The 22261-nt window shown below is 44.0% G+C and overlaps 1 protein-coding gene across 2 annotated transcripts in view; it reads left to right on the forward strand.

The window, feature by feature from the left end:
* Positions 1–975: 975 nt before the first annotated feature.
* trabd2b (TraB domain containing 2B) overlaps positions 976–22261 on the forward strand; it is a 76702-nt gene continuing 55416 nt past the window's right edge. The window contains exons 1-2 of one of the 2 annotated variants that reach the window (XM_061825948.1): positions 976–1389; positions 4774–5343. In XM_061825948.1, coding sequence (XP_061681932.1) covers positions 1276–1389; positions 4774–5343 — 684 coding nt within the window. In that variant the 5' untranslated portion in view covers positions 976–1275. Of the gene's footprint in view, positions 1390–3612; positions 3815–4773; positions 5344–22261 lie in introns of those variants that run through there. The other variant, XM_061825949.1, reaches the window with a different exon arrangement.

A 22261-nucleotide genomic window follows, 5' to 3' on the forward strand; every position in this document is an offset into this window, starting at 1 on the left:
TAACCTCAAATTTCAGATTTTCTATGGCTTTTCCTGACTTTTTTTTTTTTGCTTCCTAGCAAAACCCTTCAGGTGTAGCACTAATATTGATTTTTTTTTTCAACTCTGCATAATTTCATCCACCTTGTCTAAGGCCCCAGTTGCATCTGACGAAAAGCAGCCCCAAAACACGATGGTGCCACCGCCGTGGCTGCTGGATGTTCATTGTCTCAAAGTGCCCAAATGAAAATAATTATAGTGGAGAAAAAGGAGGGGAAAATTTACTTTTCGTCAATTCAACAAAAAAAAAGTTCTGTAATGTAAAAATGCACATTTTAAAATAATATTTTTATGTGGGAAGCCTGAGGCACACCTGAGCATCATGTTATGTCACATCTGTGAGGTGAATGGAGAATCCCAGTTCAATAACACACATTTAAGACAGACTTGTGAATAATATTTGAGAAAAACAAAGAATCTTTGCATTCAGTTCTTTAAAAGTTGAGGGAAAAAAAACAGTTGGTCAATATATTTGTGTTCAATACAGTTCAGTTTAGTATTGTGTAGAGAAGAATTTATACAATTCCAATAAAGTCACAGTACAATCAATTTTTCTCAGTGGCAAATTTTCAATACATTTGACAATAAAAACCCAATGAAGGGAATTATTTTGCGTGAGTAAATGAATATATTTTGTCAAATTGTTTCACATCAATTTATTTGATTGACAATTTCTTGTATCAAAACCTGTCAGCAGAATTGAATATAAGTGATCACTTTGTAAGTGTACAGCCTGCATTCATGTTAGCAGAAAACTTTGTGTGAGGCTAAAGTTACTTCGGTTCTGTTCCCCCTAAACGGGCTAGAATCACCAGCCCTTGAAATAGCTATTCAAATGCATTGAAAGTTTACAGCAAACCTGTCATCCCCCTCTTAACCTGCGCCCACCCCACTTTCCCTCTTTTTAAAGAGGAGGCGGAGGCGGTGCAGGAGGAGGGGGGCCACGCCACCTCCCACTCCTCCAGCACACACAGAGACGCTCCAAACTTGTGGAGCGCACCGCGGAAACTTTTTAACAGTGGCTCGCCCGGCGCTGACAGGAGTAGAGACGCCTTTGTGGCTCCGGAGAGGTGAAAGTTGCGCAAGGGGGGATGGCGAGGAGGCACGATGGTGGCCCCGCCGCGCGGCTCATCTGAGGCCGCAGCGAGAAACGTGACGCTTTCAAACTCCACGCGGACAGAGTAGTGAGACGCGGATTACAGGGTGAGCCGCAGGTCCTCCCGTCACCTGGACAGCATGGTGCGCGTGCAGGGGCTCGGCTGGGTGCTCCTGAGCGCGCTCCTGCAGCCCGTGGCGCCCTGGGGCGTGCGGCCAGCCGCCAGATCGAGCCAGTGCGACGTGCCAAAGTCGGTGAGTGCGCGCCCTGCTTCCCCTGGAACGCGCAACGCGAGCATACGAGTCACTTGAAAGACAAATCCAGAGCATTTATGGGATATTGTGGCCCTGTCAAAAGTCTGTTGAAGCAGTTTATGACTCTGGAAGGTGTTTGACAGGGCCACTATCATCCATCACTTATAGAGGAACAAATATGTGATTGCAATATTACTCATCCAAATGCTATAACTTCTTTGAACAACTCATGAAATACTGTATGACATAGGCACATTGGTGGACGTAAAGCAAGTGTAAGAAAGTTCTAGTTTTAAAGTAAATACAGTTGATTTTGCCAGGAAGAAGTAAAATTATGAGGAAAAGCACGAATTAAGTTTAAGAATTGTTGGGGTAAAGATTGAAAACATTTTCAAAGTGAAAGTCACTATCTTAAGAAGGAAAAGGGGAAAATGAAATGAAGAAAAATAGAAAATGCTTGACAAGAACACAGAAGGAATAAGTCAAATAAACTTGCACAATACTGGATACAGTACTGATTTTTTCACACTTTATAATAATGAAGTCAAGATATTACAATATATATATAAATATATAAATATATATATATATATATATATATATATATATATATATATATATTGTATTGTTGTGGGATTTCAAAGAATAATGTATAGTAAGAATGTATTTTATCACTCTTTTTTTTTTTTTTACCTCAAACTTTTTTCCCGAAAAGAAATCCCACTACTTGCATATTATTTTTTCTCCTCACAATGATGACGACATTCTCAAACTTTACCTTTCCTTATTTCTAATAACAATACAATTCGGTACTGCAACTGCTACAGTACCCCTTGTATTGTTGATAATGATAATGCGTGTCTATTGCGTGCGTATTCGTGAAGTAAATTATCACAATCAGATGGTTTTGGGAAATCTCTCGCTCAAGAGAAATGGCGACCTCTTCAGTTTTCAAAAGCTGTTTATGAGACAAGTGCAAGTGGAGGACTTCACTTCATTTGAAACATTTTTGCGGGTCAGGATTGAATGACTTATATCAAAAGATTTATATATTCAGGCCAAATTTGGCATGTTCCACATAAAAAAAGAAAAAAAAAGTAGCAGCAAGTGTGGGTCTAGTCCCCGTCATTCATTCAACAGCAGCTATGATAATTATGGGGGGGGGGTAGTAGTAGTGGACACTATTCATCCAAGATCACGAGCTTCAGGAGATGGTGCTCCATAATTTCACATAACTTCTAATGCACGACGCCACATTCTGGTTTGTGTTAAGAGTAATTACCACCATTTAAGAAAAAAAAAAAAAAAAAAAAAAGCAGCCCGGCATGTCAAGGCCCTGCGGAGAGGTCCAGTGAATAAGATCACCACTTTTCCATGTCTTAAAGTCTTCTGTGTGCATGATCTTCTCACTGCGTGACACGATGACTAATGGCATGAGATGCTTCACATACAACCCCCCCCCCCCAAAAAAATGAAGACGACAAGAAGATGAAAATGACTTCCACTTTGTCTGAAACTGAAAATCAAATTATTTCTGCAAGTGTGCTGCAAGGAACGACGATGCTCTGGATTAAATAAAGCACTCGGGATTTATTTCGTCTGGTCCGACACTGTGCCAGATATTGCAATATGTTCATCGCACCTAATTTCGAAGATACAAAGTGAGTCCCGCAAGATGACTGTCTTTTTTTATTTCTTATTTTTTGGCGTGGATGTTCCCCACCCCCGACGACAAACACAGCGTTGGCAGCCTGCTATAATTGGAGCCGAAGGAAACCTTGGTCAGATTTTTGAAGTCCACAATTTCAAAGAATAACTTTCAATCCCGGCAATGGGCTTGATCCCTCAAATGCCTGATTACACCGTGTCTCCTAAGCCAGAAGATTGTTTATAAAAGCCAAAAGTGGCCATCGTGCCAATAGCAAAGTCGCAGCACATGCACTTTTTGCAGCGCGCTTAACAAGAACCATATTCATAAGGCAATATGGCCTTATGCTGATTTAATTTGCTGCAACATAAGAGGTACGCGTCACAAGCAATGCAGCGTGCTCACCGGCAACAAAGCCCCCCCCCCTCTGGTGTCAGAAATGTCACAAAGCAAAGTCTCGCAGCGGCTTCCCAGTAAGGAACGGGCTCCTTTCAGCTTTTTGGACTTTATGAGCGCCGCTCCGTATATTTGCACTGCGGCCTTCAAATACTTCGTCGGGCCCAAAGAGCCTTTGGCAAGCGAGCTGTTCGCAGCTCGACAATAAACGGAGGTCTGTTTACAGCCAAGAGGGCCTCTCTATAAACGGCACCATGGCAGCACGGCCTGATGGGGCGTCATATCTACTTAGCGCCCCCAAAATGATATCTTGGTCTTATATGAGGTGATGAGCATGCTACGCTGTAGTCAAGGCAACGGTGGAAGTCAGCTTCACCAGCTGTGAGTACAAAAGGACTTTTTCACTCGAATATTTTTAACATTTTACATGACTTGTTAAATCAGAATTTGTGTAGGAAACAAAAAAACACTTCAGGACAGAGTTGACTCAGTATTGGACAAAAACAAGCAGATTCTCAGCAGTGAGAGAACTGCTAACAGCAGTAACAGAAGCTAATTGACAGGACCAACAAACACAGAGGGACAGAAAACTTCTTAGTCAACGGAAAATGAGGAAGGGAAACTAGAAAAACTATCCATCCATCAATTTTCTTAGCTGCTTATCCTCAGAAGGGTCGAGGGGAGTGCTGGAGCCTATCCCAGCTGTCAACGGTCAGGCGGCGGGGTACACCCTGAAGCCAATCGATCTACATTCCTACCTTCACCTAAGTTCGCGAGCAGTGGGTCATGATCGAAAGAACAAGATCCCGGATACAAACGGCCGGAATGAGTTCTCCCATGGTGATAGGGTGGGAAGCGCGTTCATCTGAGAGGAGCTCAGAGTAGAGCCATTGCTCCTCCACATTGAGGGGAGCCGAATGAGGTGGCTGGGGCATCTGATTCAGCTGCCTCCCGGATACCTCCCCGGTGAGGTGCTGCGGGCACCTCTCACTGGAAGGATACCCCGGGGATGATCCAAAACATGATGGAGAGACGAGGCCTCTCGGCTGGCCTGGGAACACCTCGGGATCGCTCGCGAAGAACTGGATGAAGTGGCTGGGAAAAGGGAAGTCTGGGCATCCCTGCTACAGCTACTCCACCAGCGGCATCACGTCAGATAAGTGGTAGAAGATGAATGGAGTACATTTTTAATTTACAAACAACCCGAATGCAAACATGTCCGTCGATTCGAAATACAAACACAACAGCGGCTAGGGCCATGATGAAAACCATGAAACTGCAGTGTGATTGTATTTTCATCCAGATTGCTTATTTACCTGGTTCCTCTGCTTCTTCCTCAGCAAAATGACATGAACTCTTTCCTGTGGAAAGTCAAGCGCACCCCCCCGCTTCCGCCTTCCTATCTTTACGGCACCATCCACGTGCCGTACACCCGGGTGTGGGACTTCATCCCGGACGTCTCCAAGCAGGCTTTCCACAGCAGCCGCAGTGTTTTCTTTGAGCTGGACCTGACCGACCCGCTCACAGTCTCCAAGCTGACCAGCTGCCAGCTGCTTCCCCACGGGGAGAACCTCCAAAGCCTGCTACCTCGAGACTTGTACCGTCGCCTCAAACGCCACCTGGACTACGTCAAGCACATGATGCCGTACTGGATGACGGCGGACCAGCGCGGTCGCGGCCTCTACGCCGACTACCTATTCAACGCTATAGCGGGAAACTGGGAGAGGAAGAGGCCCGTGTGGGTGATGCTGATGGTCAACTCACTGACTGAGTGGGATGTGAGGTCCAGGGGGACGCCGGTGCTGGACTTGTTTTTGGCTCAGGAGGCCGAGAAGATGGGAAAAACCACAGGGGCGGTAGAACGGGTGGAGGAACAGTGTCACCCCCTCAATGGCCTCAACTTCTCTCAGGTATGACAAGAGCTCTCTCTTTGTTTTTGTACCTCCGCCGAGGAAGTTACGTTTGGCTGTCGGTTTGCAACTTCCTGTAAAAACACACCCATGTGGGGTATTATTCCATTTTTCCAATGATCAAAATCATTATTGTTTTTCAGGGACAGCGCTTGAAATAAGTCCGGTACGGCGCAGAAACTGATACCTAAACATTTTTACATCATTTCTCACTCGTCTTACAATATTACGGCTAACAGATCATTTGACTCCACAAAAATTTCCCGGAAGTGAAAATGTAAATTGATTTGCCAATTGGTGAAAATACCAATTGTCTCAGCAATAACGAGATCTTTACTGTTTTTGGCTCGAGTTTTTATAAGCTACCAAGAGCGAAGCCTCTCCGGGAACTATTTTCATGGACAGCTCCTCTGCGGTGGGGCTCAAAGGCCGGCAGATTCTGATTTTCATGCAAGCTCAAGGCGTGCTGCTATGTGTGCCAATTTGGCAGATAACAAAAATAGGGCCTTTCGTAATTTCTACTAACAACCCAGACTTGGCTTTGGCATTATTTTTTGGCATTTTACGGAATTACGGAAAGAGCAGCAAAACGTAAATAAGTGTTGTTGCTTTGTTTTTTTTTTTTTTTTTTTTTAAGCTTTTTATCCTCAATAGCTGAGGATACATTCCACATAAAGAAAATCAAAACATTTAACAGTGTGGCTCCAAAATACTTCCTCACTTTGAATAAACTGTGCTGAAGTTAAATCTGCATCAGATTCAAATGGTAAAATTGGTAATGATGTAAATGGAACATGGCAAATACCATTGACCTTCACCCTATGCGTATAATGTAGCTTTCTCAGATCAGGTTGTAACTAGACCTCTTGAAATAGCGTTTTGGAATTCTTAAGGCATTTTGAGGGTTTCCCATTCTCCAAAAACTAATTTTGTAAGCATTTTCATCTAGGAAAACATTTACATTTAAACCTCATAAACCACAAAAAACACTTTCTAGAAGAGGCCTTGAAATATTTAGCCCTCAAAGCCAGTTTCACTGAGTAATATAAAAGTTGGCAGTCGTGTTTATTAGGTAAAGTCTCACAAAAAGTCTGAAGAACCCGTGCCTGAAAAGTCCACTTTGGGTTGGAGTGACCATTTTAGCGTCAATGAGACAAAATCCAGTTGTCCTTCAAAGACAAACACATTTTTGGGGTGGATTGGCCCCAAATTTGAATGAATGATAGACAAGCGACACTAGACTGCAACATATTTAAATTTACGTGACTGTGTGTGGTCGGGGTACGGCAACAACCTTTGTCTTTAATAGCTCAAAGGGGGTAAATTGGCAATGACATTTGCCGTTTGGTGGCGTGAGAAGATACATACAAGCCAAACACCAAAAGGGACCACAGTCCAAAGGAGAAATTCAGGAGTGGGCCTGAATGCCTTTCCCAAAGAAATGTGAGAGAAGAAAACATTAGGCAAGGGAAAAAGAAAAAGTGATTAAAACGTCTCTGTATGTGACAGCTTTACGGTTATGGATCTCCCAGCGCCTGGGTCGACAAACACGGCTGAGCATAGAGGGTGTCGGGCTGACCGATGCAGGCCAAAGGAACAGATTGGACAAGGTGAGAGGAGCACAATGCTCTCTCTTCCATTGACGCAAACACATCTTCTGGTTTTTAGTGCGACTTGTGGTGAACAACAAAAGGGAAGTGGAACAAAGCCATCCCACCACAAGCAAAACATCAATCTTTAATTAATTGTTTTGGGATGAACGAATTAAGGGCGGGCGCATCGAATTAAATAATGAGCAACACTAATCCTAAACTATTTCTCTCGTGGGAGGTCCCATAAAAATCAGCAACGAGCCTTGACAGCATGAGGAAGGCGCTGCGTTGTAATTTATGTTAGCCTCCGCTCTTTGATCTCCACGGAGGAGGAGAAATATCTCAGTCATCCAAGACTTCCCTCAGCTCCGCCACATGTGCTTTGCATGCACGCCATGTCCACATGCGCTCAACTCTCCATTTCGCGCACAACGGAATATGTAAGGGCCTTAGCGTCCACGTGATAGGTCAAAGGGGTCCCGGGGGCTAATTTTAGGAACAAACTACCATCTCAGCATCTTTGCTTTCATCGGAACCTCCTAACGATGCTGTCAGTCACACCGTATGCGCGTCCCTTGCGTGCCGGGAAGCTTTGCGGCTCCTTAAATAAGATCAGCAGCCCTCGTCAGCGTGGAGAAAGATGCTGTCGGAAAGATTTGCAATTTGCACGCTTCGAAGACCGAACGCCCAAATTTAGTGGGCCACTTTAGTAAGCTACTGCACGGACAAAAATATTGGCACTCTGGCCAATACAACCGCAGAAAGTGAAAATGGAGGCAAATATGTTGTGGTGTGCCACGGTGTAGGAGTGGTTCCCATACCTTGAACAGTTTCAAGGTTCGGGGTTTGAATCTTGGCTCTGAGTTTCCTGTGTGGCGTTTGCTCACACACTCAAACATACATATACAAGGCCTTAGATCACAGGTGTCAAACTCAAGGCCCGGGGGCCAGATGCGGCCCGCCACATGATTTTATGTGGCCCGCGAATGCAAATCATGTGTATCAACTTCCATGAGTTCTGTTACAATTTGAACCAAAATATTTTATATATATTTTATATAAAGATTTTCGTGGTTTCAGTCATAATGGCCCTCTAACTACAATGTGGCCCGCAATAAAAAAAAGACTTTGACACCCCTGCCTTAGATGATCACAATTTTTTGTCCTCATCATCGACTGACTACTGAGTTTAACCATCACAGATCTGATTTTAAGCAATGTACTCTACCTAGCTGCCATTTAGCCTTGCTATTTATCCCAGCTAGTATTCGATCCATATATGTCGTTATAATGTTACATAACACACATAACCTGTGTGCTAAGGCTAAAGAAATTGGCATATTTAGGCTTAAATTCGTGTTAAAGTTACAAGCAAGTAGCTTGCCAACGTTACAAGCAAGTAGCTCGCCAACGTTAACGTTTGCGCAACTAACTAGCCAAACAGCTCGCCGAGTGGCCGTGGCTCCTCGTGAGGAACAGAATCGGCCACAGCGTGCTTCCCATTTAGATGGTTGTCCATCACTGTCGTGCTGCTATTTACCCAATTCATCTCTCGAAGGTCGTGCATCGTATCCCACTTGACTACGAAACTTTTGGACTTTGTTGCTAACAATGATTAGCCACGATTCTGTTCACCGTGGGTATACGGTTGCTGACCCAGATTACTACAACTCTGCACGTGTTTCAAGGATAGAAGCTAATTAAAACCAAGTAACTGTCGGACTCAAACATACACGACGACAAGGAATTTCCCCAGAGTAAATGAGATTGTGTCGGCTGTAATGTCCTCATTTGCTGTTTTGATGGGATTGGCGCTGACGACGAATGAATCTGGGGTCCGGTCTTTCTGTGCGGAGTTTTATATTCAATTTCTTCTCTTCCACACCACCAATTTGAAAGCATAAAGTGGTCTAAAATGTCTTGAACTGAGATTTTGAAGAAAAGAATGTAATGCAAGTCAAACTCTGACTGGTTAAAAGACTGATTATGAGGGATGTCCCAATACTTTTGTGTAAACACTGTATCAAATAGGTTGCCAGGCTTTGGCAATTACTGTCCATCTCCAACACAAAATGGTTTCATAGCAGATGTGGCGGGTTTGGAATAACAGTATAATGTTGGCTCTATGGGAATTGGGTAAAAATGAACATGTGAGGGTCCAATAGTGTGTAATGTACTCCTTGTGTAAACTTAACTTTTACTGTTTGGTAGCTTTTTTGGGTCTGGAAAATGCAACCCCCTTTATTTATTTATTTTTTTTTTGCCAAATGTTAAAATGTTTCAGTGCCATGAAACATTTTGTTGAACATCGATTAGCTTGCAATCTCCTTTTCCAAATATGTATGCACAAGCCCAGCTGACATGGAAACCATTATTGTCAATTATAACAATTTGTGATTAAATCTGAACACTGCGGTTGATTGGCTCCCTGAACGCTGGGCTGTAACGGCGACGAGGTCAGAGGGATATGCGGCGGACAGACGTGAAGGCGGTGGGTGGGAATCCGAGGGAAGTCAAGTGAGATGCAGACCGGACTGGGCCTGTGTGGTCACTGCTTGAGCTAATCTGAAACATGAGCCACGTTGAAAAAAAGGAAATCCGTCTTGGGAACGCTTCCAAACGCTCCCGGCCAACAAGCTATTTGTTCCCAATAAAAGCAGCTTAAAATTTTCTGCGGCTGACTTTCGCAACGGACTCTTTAGAAACAAAAGAAGCGGTAATTCATCATCTGTAAACACCTGGTCGCCGTACGGTTGCTGCAGAGACCGCCGAGGGACCGGTGAACTCAGAGGAAGTCGTTGCTCCTCGGCAGCCCTGTTCGTAGCGGCGATGGTGCTAAGAGCGGCGAGTCGTCGGTGCATCAAAGCGGTCATTGCGCTCGAGTGACAGGTCCGGTGTGACGGTCTGAGCGCTCTCCCGTGCTGAAAAGTCCCCTTGGGATTAATGCGTGTAGAATTTTTTCAATTTTTTTTTTTTTTACTTCCGTGCCAGTCTGAAACTTCCCCATCGAAGCTTCTTCCGCGTGTTCATTTTCGGTCCGTGTGTATTTCGCTATGGACTCTCACAATACTGAACACAGCGAATGAAAACTCTGCCCACTGCCGACAATATAGGCTACTTTCAGCACGTGAAAATGATGTGACACTTACTTTCACTATCCCAAATGTGCCTTAATGACTGAGCCCGAACAATCCTAAATCGATTCTTGGTCAATACTGGAACGTGATTTCCAGTTGATAAATAACAAACGATGCGTTCGCATTTGTTTCTGTATTCTTTCATTCGCTGTGTTCGGCTTTGTGAGACGTCCAAAGCGAAAATGAACACGCAGCAGAAGCATGGATGGGGAGGTTTCAGACTGACCAAAAATTCAAAAAATTCTACGTGCATGCGCATTAACCTGAAGAAAACTTTCCAGCACTGGGAGCGCTCAAACCGTCACACGGGTCTGTTTGCGACCTCTCCACAGGCCCTGGAGATCACAGCGAGGTTGTGGCTGTCTCATCACGCAGGAGCGACTTCACAGAATGCGAAAACAACGGCCATTCAGGGCGCATGCTTTTTGTCGAGTTACGGTGACACAGAAGTAGCTTGACTATCAGGTTTTGCAATGAAAAAATCCCTGGGACTATGCAAAATTACGTTACCTTGTTCCATGGAATTAGCTATTTCCCAATGGTGCGTATGACTTATTCAAGATCTAAGCAGCTGTTTGTCTTGCAAGCAAAAATTTAAGATACGAACACTCTAATGTGGCAGTAAACGCATCTCAGGTCACAATCAGCTGCAGTTCGGAAGACAGTGACCAGATGTATAAAAAGCGAAGCTTCAAGCTATTTAAAACCACTCCCAGTTAAAGGTTACTCTAAATTGAAACATTTACAACTTCATCATGTATTGTGTTATTGTCTAAAACAAAGAATGTCTTGGCGATGGCCTATTGTTAAAAGATATACTGTAGATATGCCACAAAACTGCTCAGGTATGTCCAGGGTGGCTCCAGTCTGCAGGGCTCCCAGCAAATAAACACCTATATTTATTTTCCCTGGGTCACGATGTAAGTTGAGGCCACCGGCCCCTGTCGGAGAAAAAAAATAAAAAATAAAAAGGATCATATCTGTGGCGCCTGACTCCTGGGCAGGGGTTCAGGGGTCACGTGGGAGGTGGGAAGGGAGTCAGAGATGCAGCAGAGCGCTTCGGAGATTGGCAGTTTGCCGGGGTCAGTCTGGGCAGCGGAGCACGGAGGCCGACCTTTGAGGAAGGTTCGGACCGCTTTGGACTTGAAAGATGTGACTAATTGTTGCTGGTGGACGTCCGGCGACCTCGGAGGAGGCCAGCAGGAGGCTCCCGTCCTGCTGGTGAGGTGGAGCTCGGTTTACAGCTTCAAGCGCAATGCCCGCCTAGATCAGTGCACCTTGACCGCATCCAAGTCAAACAGTTCTTCTCAGATGGGGTTTTTAAGCACTAACTTGGGCTCCACAGAATAATTTACGATAAGTCAAGTCATATCGTTACACTGCTTTACTGTGTCAAGGTGATCACGGACACAAGCTACACATTTATGCTTTTTTTTTTTTTTTTTTTTTTTTTTTTACATTAAACTCAGTAAGCCCAAATTGATTCCTGGCATGGCCACATTTGAGTTTAAGTGATTTTTTTTTCCCTATCAAATATAGAGATGGGGAAAAAAAGACACATTTGCCCATTTGTTTGTTTTATATAGTTTGAAAATTGTTACTATCCCTGACAATTTTGAGGAAAAAAAATTTCTGCAATGTGCAGTTGCATTATCAATAGTTCCACAATATTTGTTACATTCATTTATTTTTACGTGTTCCTTAAAATGTATTGATTTTAATGTAATTTTTTTTCAATTGATTTTGTATTTATTAAAAAAATTGGAAGAATTATTGTAAATAAAAATGCAGAATAATTTGGCAAACAAACATTTATATATTGGATTAAATAATTGTCAATTAATTATAGTCAAATTAATAAAAAAATACAAATGGGGATAAATGATTTTATTCTTAAAATAAATAATCTTATTTTTGACTGTCCCATCGGATCAATTTAAAAATTAAATATAGCTTTTGAGGACTAAAGTCTGCACACCCCTGATCTAGAGTACACTATTATAATAGATAATAAAGTTAGATTTTTTTATGCATGTAATGAGAAACTGATTTTTTTAAAAAAAAAGCAAACAACAAAAAAAAACTTGTCATTTACCCCTAAAAAAATTAAAAATAAATAAAGATTCAAAAGCACTTCTACCCCAAAAAGGTGTGAATCATTTTGGGTGTAACTTAACTGAAACCCTTTTCACACCCATGGGCAATTGTAGATCATACGCTATATAATATGTTTTTGGACCGTGGGAGGAAGCTGATCGTTAAGGTGTGCCTAACGAAGCATCCGATGAGTCAGGTCTACAGAGAAAAAAGGATTCCCCGTCTGAACCTCTGCTGCTGCTTCTCCTCGCTCCATCATTCTGCCTGACATGACCTAAGGCCGCCGTTGTCCCGCCGCTCACCCACTGCTCATCTCATTAACACACACACACACACACACACACAACACACACACACACACACACACACACACACACACACACACACACACACACACACACACAAGGAAAAAGGGCGATGACAGAGCAGGAGATTTGCTGTAAAGTGTACACGCAGACGTGTTTCCTCTCTTTAAGCGGGACATCTGAAGTTGTTTCGCATCCAAGCTGTAATTACCCGCGCAAATATGTGGAAAAACGGCGAGGCAGCGTGTATCAACCCTGATCATCTGCTCGTGTCGACAGGCAGACGGCCGTCTCACTCTTGCACTAATGACTTAATAGGCCCCCTTAATGACCAAATAGCCCGCTACCATCCAGAAGCATTTAGACAATTACGTGCTGGCCGGGACTCTGCAGGCTGGCTGTGAGACGGGGATGCGGAGAAAACAAGGGGCCTAAGTGTACGAGGGATGAAGCACGGTGTTTTCGCATCAATTGTAGGAAAACATGCGATAAAACAAGAAAACACAGCAAAAGCCAGAAAAGCGTGATTGCGGGAAGGAAAAAAAATAAATCAAAAAGACATTTTGTCAAAAGTTGAAAGAGAAATAGACTAATGAATACAAAAATCTCAATGAAGAAGGGGTTTGATCCAGAATCTGAGAAAAGGAGCAGAAAATCAGGCCAAAATCCAGATGTAAGTGACACGGCAGGTCAAGAAACTATTTCTCCAGAGGGAGCAGCGCTAATTTCTGAGTTTCATCACAAAGGTATTATTCTGTTGTTTGAATGTTGGAAGTGGATACACGTTAATCGTACCTTCTGCCATCTAATAAAATAGAACACAATAGAACCTTATTGTCACTGTGACAGGAACAATGAAAATCAGTTCAGCATCCAGTATTTACACACCCAACAAGTATTCATATTATTACTGGATATGCAGGGGGAGGACACACCCTTGAGGTGTTCTGATGTTCAGGATGAGAGAAGAGGAGGTGTTGTTTCTCATTCTGAGATTGTGGGTTCTGTTTCTGAGCAAGTCCAATGTCCAGGTGCGTGGTGACTGCCCGAAACTGATGGGGATCGAGAGCCTCAGGAAGAGAGTCTTTTTTTAAAGACAGGATGAGTCCTCTCTGGATGTTTGCTAATTGTGGGTGTTCAAGCAACTGCGTAAAAAAGTCTTTCGAGCAGCTCACTGTGTTGAGTTCTTTGGTTACTGGGATGACGGTGCTTAATTTAAGGCAAGTTAAGACTACAGAGTCCAATAGAGGAATCTTGTGATCTAGAGAAGAGGGATATTATTCGTACGTTGGAACCTCGATTTAACTGATTTAATAGAGGAGAGGCCCGCCTGCATTATCTCAAGACTATCCAAATTTGGCCCACGGTGTCCTGAAAAGGAGCTGCCGTGGCTGTCATAAACGCCGTGTAAAATCCTCACCTGACCTTCTCATTTGATTTGCATCGAAAAGATACTACACTGAATTCTAACAAGAGCGGGCTGTGCTCTACAGTTCGTCGCAAAGGCCTTGAATTTCCCCGGGGAGTAATAACAACGTACTCCATCATTGTATGCTGTATTTCTGCTTTTCCCATCAAAGGTGACACATCAGCCCTGAGAGGTTGTTTAGGGATGGAAGACAGGTAGTTTTCCAGAAGGACTGCGTGAGGTTAATCTCGGGTTGTCTGGGCTGATTGATCACAGGTTGGAATGTGACTGACTGATTTCCTCTGAGACCCACTTGGCCCCTTCTGGAATGTTGTTGTCTTTTGGGATGTCACTGTTTTCTAACTTTAGTTAGTCTTTAGTTTAAGTAGATTATTGAGGTCCAAACCAAGGACAGCACCTTTGATATGTGTATGTTTGTTTTTTCTTACAAAACAACTGACCCACAGAACTTGAACAGACTTAAACTTAATATAGCGTCAAAATATTTTTTGTTTCAATCCTTAAAGAAGAGGATATATTGTATCAAGAACATGCGTGGAATGCGGTATACAACATCTTCTGGCTAACACGGTACCTGGAGTTAAGACAAAATAGAAACAATAAGCCATCTCCTAATCACAGACATCTAAGGTCAAATGTCATGAAATGGATGATTTTTAGTATATTAATGAAAAAATGGCAGCCGGTATGGACCCATCCATTTTTTTCACCACAAAACATGATTTTGACGTATGCAGCTTTTTGTAACTCCTGCCATGAAAATCCTCTCGAGGGATTTGTTTTCGACAAGAAGCAGGAAGTGACGTTGGAGGCACTAGCATGCTCAAGCGGACTCGTTTCTTTCTATTAGTTTTACCTGCGGGAAGATAGCTCGTTGTTCCTTCGTGTTAGCTAAAATTTCGGCTCGTTGCATTGCTGGATATTCCTCGAACACTCGGGAGGATGGATTCGCTCTTCATACTTTTCCAAAAGACCCGGTTCGTCGTGAAAAATGTATTGCACAGGTGGAAAGGACAAGATCTTCGTGGGTTCCAAATGACAGGTAGGTGTGTATACAGCAACTAAAAAAAACAATAGTTGGGGGTAGGGTTCGTAATCCTTAAGTCAGGGGTGCTAAATGTGTCGATGTCCGCATCGGAAGGGTTTCGTGCAGCAGCCGCTGAAGGACGGCCTCCGCAGCCCTTGTGAATCGACACCGGTCTTGTCGGCCAGGGTGGCTCATCTTTGCCGCGGAAGTGGATCGGACGGGGAGGCAGTTTGGCCGCGGCGTCGTCGTCGCTCGCGGGCGGTGTCGTTTTTATCACCGCCGCGCGGACGTGGCTCGAGCGGAGAGGTGGTTTGGCCGTGATCCGCATATCATCCAAATATGGCTCGAAACAATAGGGTAATATTGCCCCGGACACTTAACTTGATTGTGAGATGTTCTCTTCTTCGAAAAGAGCTTCCGTGTCAGAAGGGGCGTGTTGGTCTCCCACAGTAGGTGGCAAATGGCGAATGTCCGGGGTGACGTCACGGACAATAGATACAGCCAATATGGCGACCACTTGGATGTCGAATGAAACTTCCGCAACTTTGCGCATGGGTGACGCGCTCTCCGCTGGTATTTATTTTTTCGTATAGACATTGAAGTGAATAATGTGTTCGGGTGTGCTTTTTTTGGAATGCCATAAGTTGCCCCAAGATTCCGTCCAAGCCTCACCTAATAGGAAAGCAGTAATTTCTGTCAAGGAAGTATGTTGAAAAAATACATGCAGAATGGGAGGCAAAGATCTTTGTATTTTGCCGATGAACGAAGTTACGAATCAGTCTTCGCTGCATATGTATGTTGTTGTTCTGCCGGATTCTTTCCATTTCCGTTATTTGTAATGAGGAAAAAATAACGGCGAATCCAAAAGAAATCACCAAACAATCAGTGCGAGTTCTGAGGGTCCATTGTAGTTCTCCGCAGGTCAGTTTCTCCCGGGGTGCTTAACACTGGACAGTGTCCTGCACATTCCCAAGAAAGTGTGTCCACGGCACAGGTATCTGGAGGAACAAAAAAGATTTCCAGTGTGCCTAGGCATGCAATTTTCCATGTGGGAGACTTGTTGGTCTCACATGAACTCAGCGTCCTGGCTCGCGCATAACTAACACACCCCTCCCTCCCTGCCTCCCTCACTCACACACACACTGACAAGCAGTCATAAATAGGTGCCAGCAGAGAGCGAGTGTGTGTGTGTGAGGCAGGCTTGTCGAGGATTAAGTAGAATTAGCGAAGCCCTCTCACTGAACCCACTTCTAATGTGACCCATGCATCTCCCACGGCCCCTTCGCCTTGTCCCCGTTGCACACAAGCCAGTGGAACGCTTCAGCAACGCCGTGCTCGCATCTCGACGTCGCTGGCGCTCTCGTATTCTGCGCCATTCTTGCTTTCACGCCTTTTATTTTTAGCTGACCGCTCAATTGGGGGAGTCGGTTGGTAAGTAGAGCCTGTTCACATTTGAATTTGGTCAATTATGAGAGGAGCGCAATACATTTCTATTCATTGATATTATTGGGATTTATGACTTGACCGGTTCCCCTCACGAGGCCGTTAGGACAAACAAAAATCTTTAATCGCCTCATCATATTTCGATGTAAAATTTATGAACTAGTTTTGGAATCAGAAATCAAGGGTAATGGGTTTTTCAACTGATGTTGATGTTTGGTAACAAAAATGCTCAGAATATCTCAAAGTTATCAATCATGATATGACAATTTGAAATGCTTGTACAGATTTTAACAAGAATCACAGAAGTTGACACACATGATTTGCCTTTGCAGGCCACATTGAATCATGCGAAAGGCCAGATCCAGCCTCCGGGCCTTGAGTTTGATACCAGTGGTCGAAAGCCTCAAAATGATGGGGAAAACTTTTACAAACATTTTAATAAAGTAGTAAACACATGTAGAACATAGGCTGCAGAAGCACTTTAATCAAGCTGATTGAATTCACACTAATGAGATTTTAATTTTTCATAAAATGATGGTAAACTACAGTATAACTAATGCACAAAGGCTGCCTAAAGTAATTGGACTTCTTCCGTATCACCTTCAGACCGAGATCCTACTTCAGTTCTCAATTGTCAACGACCGCAAAACATTTGAAGTGAAGAAGCATTTTGGATTCTAGCTGCTTTTGATTCACCGTTTGTGGTTATTTAATACTTGTTTGGCTATAGTTGGGAAATGTACTATGTCGTACTTGGCTCATAAAAGCACATGCTGTGACGTTTTATTGGTAATCCATAAATGTTTCTTCCAAGCAATCTGCTGAATCCTTGAGCAGAGTGACGCCCATCACATTGCTACAAAGGGTGGGCGGGGATCATTGTTCTGTTTTTTATTTTTTACGAGCACATTTTTATCTAATCAGACCCTTGATGAGGAGGAGGAAACAACGCGATACAAAGAAATCAAAGCTACTTATTTTTTTTCTCTTGCACCTGTCATCACTCTGGTCACATTTGCACCTTAGCTTACCCCTGATGACTGTGGGCAAGAGGTGGGGTAAGCGCTGGACTGGACGCCAGCCTATCGCAGAGTTCATATTAATAAACAACCAGTGACATACACATCCTCACACATGGACAATTTAGAATTTTGAACTAACCTAACATTCATGTATTGGGAACGTTTGAGGAAGTCCGGGTCTCTGACAATTTTCTGGTACAGTGATGCCTCAGTTCGCGACCACAATCCTTTCCAGAAAATGGTTCAAGAAGTGAGTTGTTCGAAAACCGAATCGATGTTTCCCATTACAATGAATGGAAATATAAATAATGCGTTCCAAGCCTAAAGAATTGGGCATTTTAAAGCATTTATTTTTGCTTTTCGTGAAGAGAAACTGCATAGTAGAGATACATGTATTGTTTAAATACTTTATATAATAAAATAATTTAAGGAATATATTTCTTTTTTGCTTATAATCTATGCTTTAGTAGTAGAGTACAGCTAAAAAACAGTCACCACCGGGACACATTTGTGTACAGAGGCTGCGTTATACAGAATAACAAAAGTGCAGTGGTTGCACCATGTGCGTTATGTCATTTCCATTGTTTTTTGTTTTTTTTTCAGGGGGCGTTCGAATTGACAAGAACAAAACGCGTCACATGTGGGTCAATTGCTTGCGCCGTGCGCATGATGTTATTTCTGGGTTTTTTCAGGGGGCGTTTGAATTCACAATAACAAAGAGCTTCGTGAGTGGGTCAACTGCTTGCGGCGCGCGCATTATGCTATTTCCGTTTTTTTTTGGGGGGGGCGTTCGAATTGAAAATAACAAAGCGCGTCCTGGGTGGGTCGGCTGCTTGTGTCGCGCGCATTATGTTATTTCTGGGGGGTTTTTGGGGTGTGGGAATTCACAACAAAGCGCGTCGTGGGTCAGCTGGTTTGGCCGCGCGCATTATACTATTTTCGGGTTTTGTCAGGGGCGTTCAAGTACTGATTTTTGCTCGAAAACAGAAGCAAAAAAATCTTGAAATTTTCGTTTGAAAACGGGGACGTTTGAAAACCGAGGCTTTACTGTATCTGGCTTTTATTGCTATCAAGATATGTACAGGGCAGGATTTAAGACACGAATGCCTAAGGCTTGAGTACCCAAGAGAAAAAACTCAAGACTCAAAATTGTAAATGAGGTTAAACGGTTGTTTTTCTATCCTGTATGTGACCTGAGATTGGCTGACAAGGAGTCCAGGGTGTTCCCCGCCTCTTGACTGAACCCATCTTGGATCTAGTCTTTGGAGGAAAAAAAACACGCAAGCAAGGGGAGAACATACAAACTCCAAACAGGAAGGCCTGAACTGAGATTCAAACTCAGAACCCCAGAAATGTGCAGCAGATGTGCAAACTGCTATTCAACCATTCCACGTCTTATTAAGAAAATATACAATAGATGAGCAAAGACACATGAAGGCAAGATATTACGAGGAGGAGGCGGTGAGGCAGAAGGTTCTGGTACCATTACACATCAGTTGATGTCCAACTGTCTGAGATGACACTTAAGAGTAACCAAGCAACGGCCTCCGTGGGGGCGGAGGGGGACGGGGGGGGGGTTGTGGAGTGCTTCTTAAAACTCTGCGGGTCGGTGAGAATTCAAGAAAAACACTACAAAAATGATCCAAACCAGAAGCCAGCTGTCTTGGGAGACCTTTGGCCTCACGTTTCATCGGCCTTCGTTAAAATCCGGCTGACCCGTGGTTAATGGACGTGCTTTATGACGCTTTGGCCCAGCGACCGTTCCAGTAGAGAAGGGTGAGAGGGGAGGTTCAGACGGCTCCATGCTCAGAACGCCGCTTGGACCTTTGAAATTCCCAGGACTTTCTCTGAGCCTGATTGACCGAAGGGGGCGGTTGCCTTCCTCGTTAGCCTCCCTATGACCCCCCCAATCCCTTTGGATAAACTCACAGTACCCCCCTCAACCTAACCCTCCCAAGCAGCTCAACGTGCAACGACACCACCCTGAGCCAATTAGTTAGAGCAGATGACGTTTAATAGGATAGGCAGGTGGAGATTTGGGATATTTGGTGAAGTGGTTAATATCGGGATCGTGACCAGGTAATCGACTGACTGAAGATTGTTGAATTCTTCATCTCACATTCGGAACTACAGGATGAAAAGATAATTTAGGCTACCTTGTGTTTGACGTGTGTTCTTCTTTTTCTTTCGGCCTGTCCCGTTAGTGGTCGCCACAGCGTGTCATCTTTTTCCATCATTAGCCAATCTTGTGCATCTTCTTCTCTAACACCCGCTGTCCTCACGTCCTCCCTCACAACATGCATCAACCTTCTCTTTGGTCTTCCTCTTGCTCTTTTGCCTGGCAGCTCCATCCTCAGCACCCTTCTACTGATATACTCACTCTCGCCTCTGAACATGTCCAAACCATCAAAGTCTGCTCTCTCGAATCTTGTCTCCAAAACATCCAACTTTGGCCGTCCCTCTGATGAGCTCATTTCTAATCCTATCCAACCTGCTCACTCCAAGCGAGAACCTCGGCATCTTCATTTCTGCTACCTCCAGTTCTGCTTCCTGTTGTTTCTTTAGTGCCACCATCTCTAATCCTTATATCAAGGCCGGCCTCACCACAGTTTTATCAACTTTGCCCTTCATCCTAGCAGAAACTCTTCTGTCACATAGAACACCAGACACCTTCCGCCAACTGTTCCACCCCCCTTGGACCCGTTTCTTCACTTCCTTACCACACTCTCAATTGCTCTGGATTATTGACCCCAAGTATTTAAAGACATCCACCCTTGCTATCTCTTCTCCCTGGAGGTTCACTCCTCATCCGCCCCTCAAATTCACGTGTCACCTGGTGATCCTGGTCCTGACCACAGGAGTCGAGGAATCATGAGAAGGGAGGAAAACAAAGGAAACAGAATATCAGCGTGAGGAAAATCTCATCGTCCAGAATGATGGTAGGGAGGGTAAGGGAGGAAGCGATGCACAGGCCTCTACACGCTTGAATGCCGGAATCCATGTTAGAATAGCGAATATGACGGAAATCAGAGCCATACTGGAAAAGTGCAAATATTGCATTCTCATGTTTCATATTGTCACCTACAAGACATTTGACCACAGATTATTCAACCGAGGTATTATAGTTCAGCCTTTTAAGGTGAATCATCAAATTTAGGTGCAATGCAATGTAAAAGAAAAAAAAAATTCTCGTCACTTAGCGCCATTCATCTGATTATCTATGAAATCATATATGAAGGACTACTGAAAATGACTAAAATGAGGCTTAACAAGGTGGGACCAATACAGAGATCTGACTTTGTGGAGCCAGATTATTACACTTTGGTTTTCCAAACACAAAAGCCAGGCCAGTACCATCATGAACTCTGGATGCCGCGTATATCCAACCCAAGAGGTCCCAGTAGTGAGGTCCCATTGCTTTCTCTCTCTCTTTCTTTTTTCCAAAGTATTATTGAAGGTGTTCTTCCTCCCTTTCCACGCCCTCACATCACGCTCAATTTCACCTGTCACTCGGCCGGACGGCATTTCCAGCGCTGGAACAGTTTAGACGTAATATCGCACACATGGCAGAGTTTACGGAGAGCAAATGAGACGAGGAATCAAATGCACTTAGCGAGTCGTCTCCGCTTTCCGGGAAGGACGGGCGAGAGGAAGAAGATGGGAAAGATGAGACAATGGGCGATGAGACTCGGTGGGTGGCTCGCCTCTCATCTTTCTTCATTTCACGGCTTTTCCTACTCGACCACCTCAGAGCCCCCCAACCTTGTTTGAAGGAGCAATTTTTCCACAGATTGCTTAAAAGAAAGTTATTCTCTCATTTTGGCCCTTTACCAAATGATCAGTACCGGTCTGCAAAACGCAGGATGTGATCTTGGTACTTGGTTTTTGAGTGGGGGTTTATCCAACTTCATCCATTGCTTGGGACCACCAATATTCAAGTCGCAATTATAGACACTATCACTGTGATTAAAAAAAAAAAAAAAAGAAACATAAACAAAACAATATAACTGCATGGAGCAAGACAAAATATAAAAAGGGCATCCTGGGCATTTCCAACTTAAATTATCCTGCAAACCCAATACAAGGAGATCAAAGATTATGATAAATATTTTTAAAAATAGATGGCATAGTACCTTTATTTATATTTCTTCGACGAGACAGTTTTTATGATTGGAATTGATCGTAATTGAAGGCCAGATTATATTTTGATTAATCGCACACCCCCAACCCACCACTGCACCGGCCGGCCGAACTTGTGATTGGCCGTGGTCGGCGGCAGAGCTGTGCAAACAGATTAGCGGGGAAACGTCGACGTGCGGGTGCGGCGCCAGATGAATGCGTGCGCTGTGCAGCTCACACACGTGGGATTGTGCGCTTCGGATAGGGCGGAAGGCAAACGGATGACGAGCAGGTGGAGGAGGAGTCCCGAACGTGCGCTGTCTTTGAATAAAGACGCGTCTATTGATACACAAATTTTAACGGGGTCGAGTAAATCATGTGCCGCTCCTATTTTCACAGAGTCTCTGCGGTTTGCGGTCTTCTCAGGCAAGGGAAGAAATCACCGAGTGGAAGTTATGTGCAAAGGGCCTCTGGCTGCATGTTAAATGCGCTCTTGTGCGCTGTGGATGTGACACTCAGCAGCCACTTTGTTAGGTACACCTGCGCAACGTAACGCGATGCTGATCGGCAGCGGCGGGGCCCCGAATTCCTCTTTTTTCTTTCTTTTTTTTATGAAGCGGCTTTTGTTGACATTGCCAGTAGCGGCAATAATTTTACTTGATGTTCATTAGCGAGGGCCGAGCGGGTGGCTGCTCCTTGGCATGCCGTCCACATGGAGTGGAATTTTATGGAGAGGTGTTTCAAGCG

The sequence above is a fragment of the Syngnathoides biaculeatus genome, chromosome 7 (assembly GCF_019802595.1).
Source record: "Syngnathoides biaculeatus isolate LvHL_M chromosome 7, ASM1980259v1, whole genome shotgun sequence".
Classification (NCBI taxonomy): domain Eukaryota; kingdom Metazoa; phylum Chordata; class Actinopteri; order Syngnathiformes; family Syngnathidae; genus Syngnathoides; species Syngnathoides biaculeatus.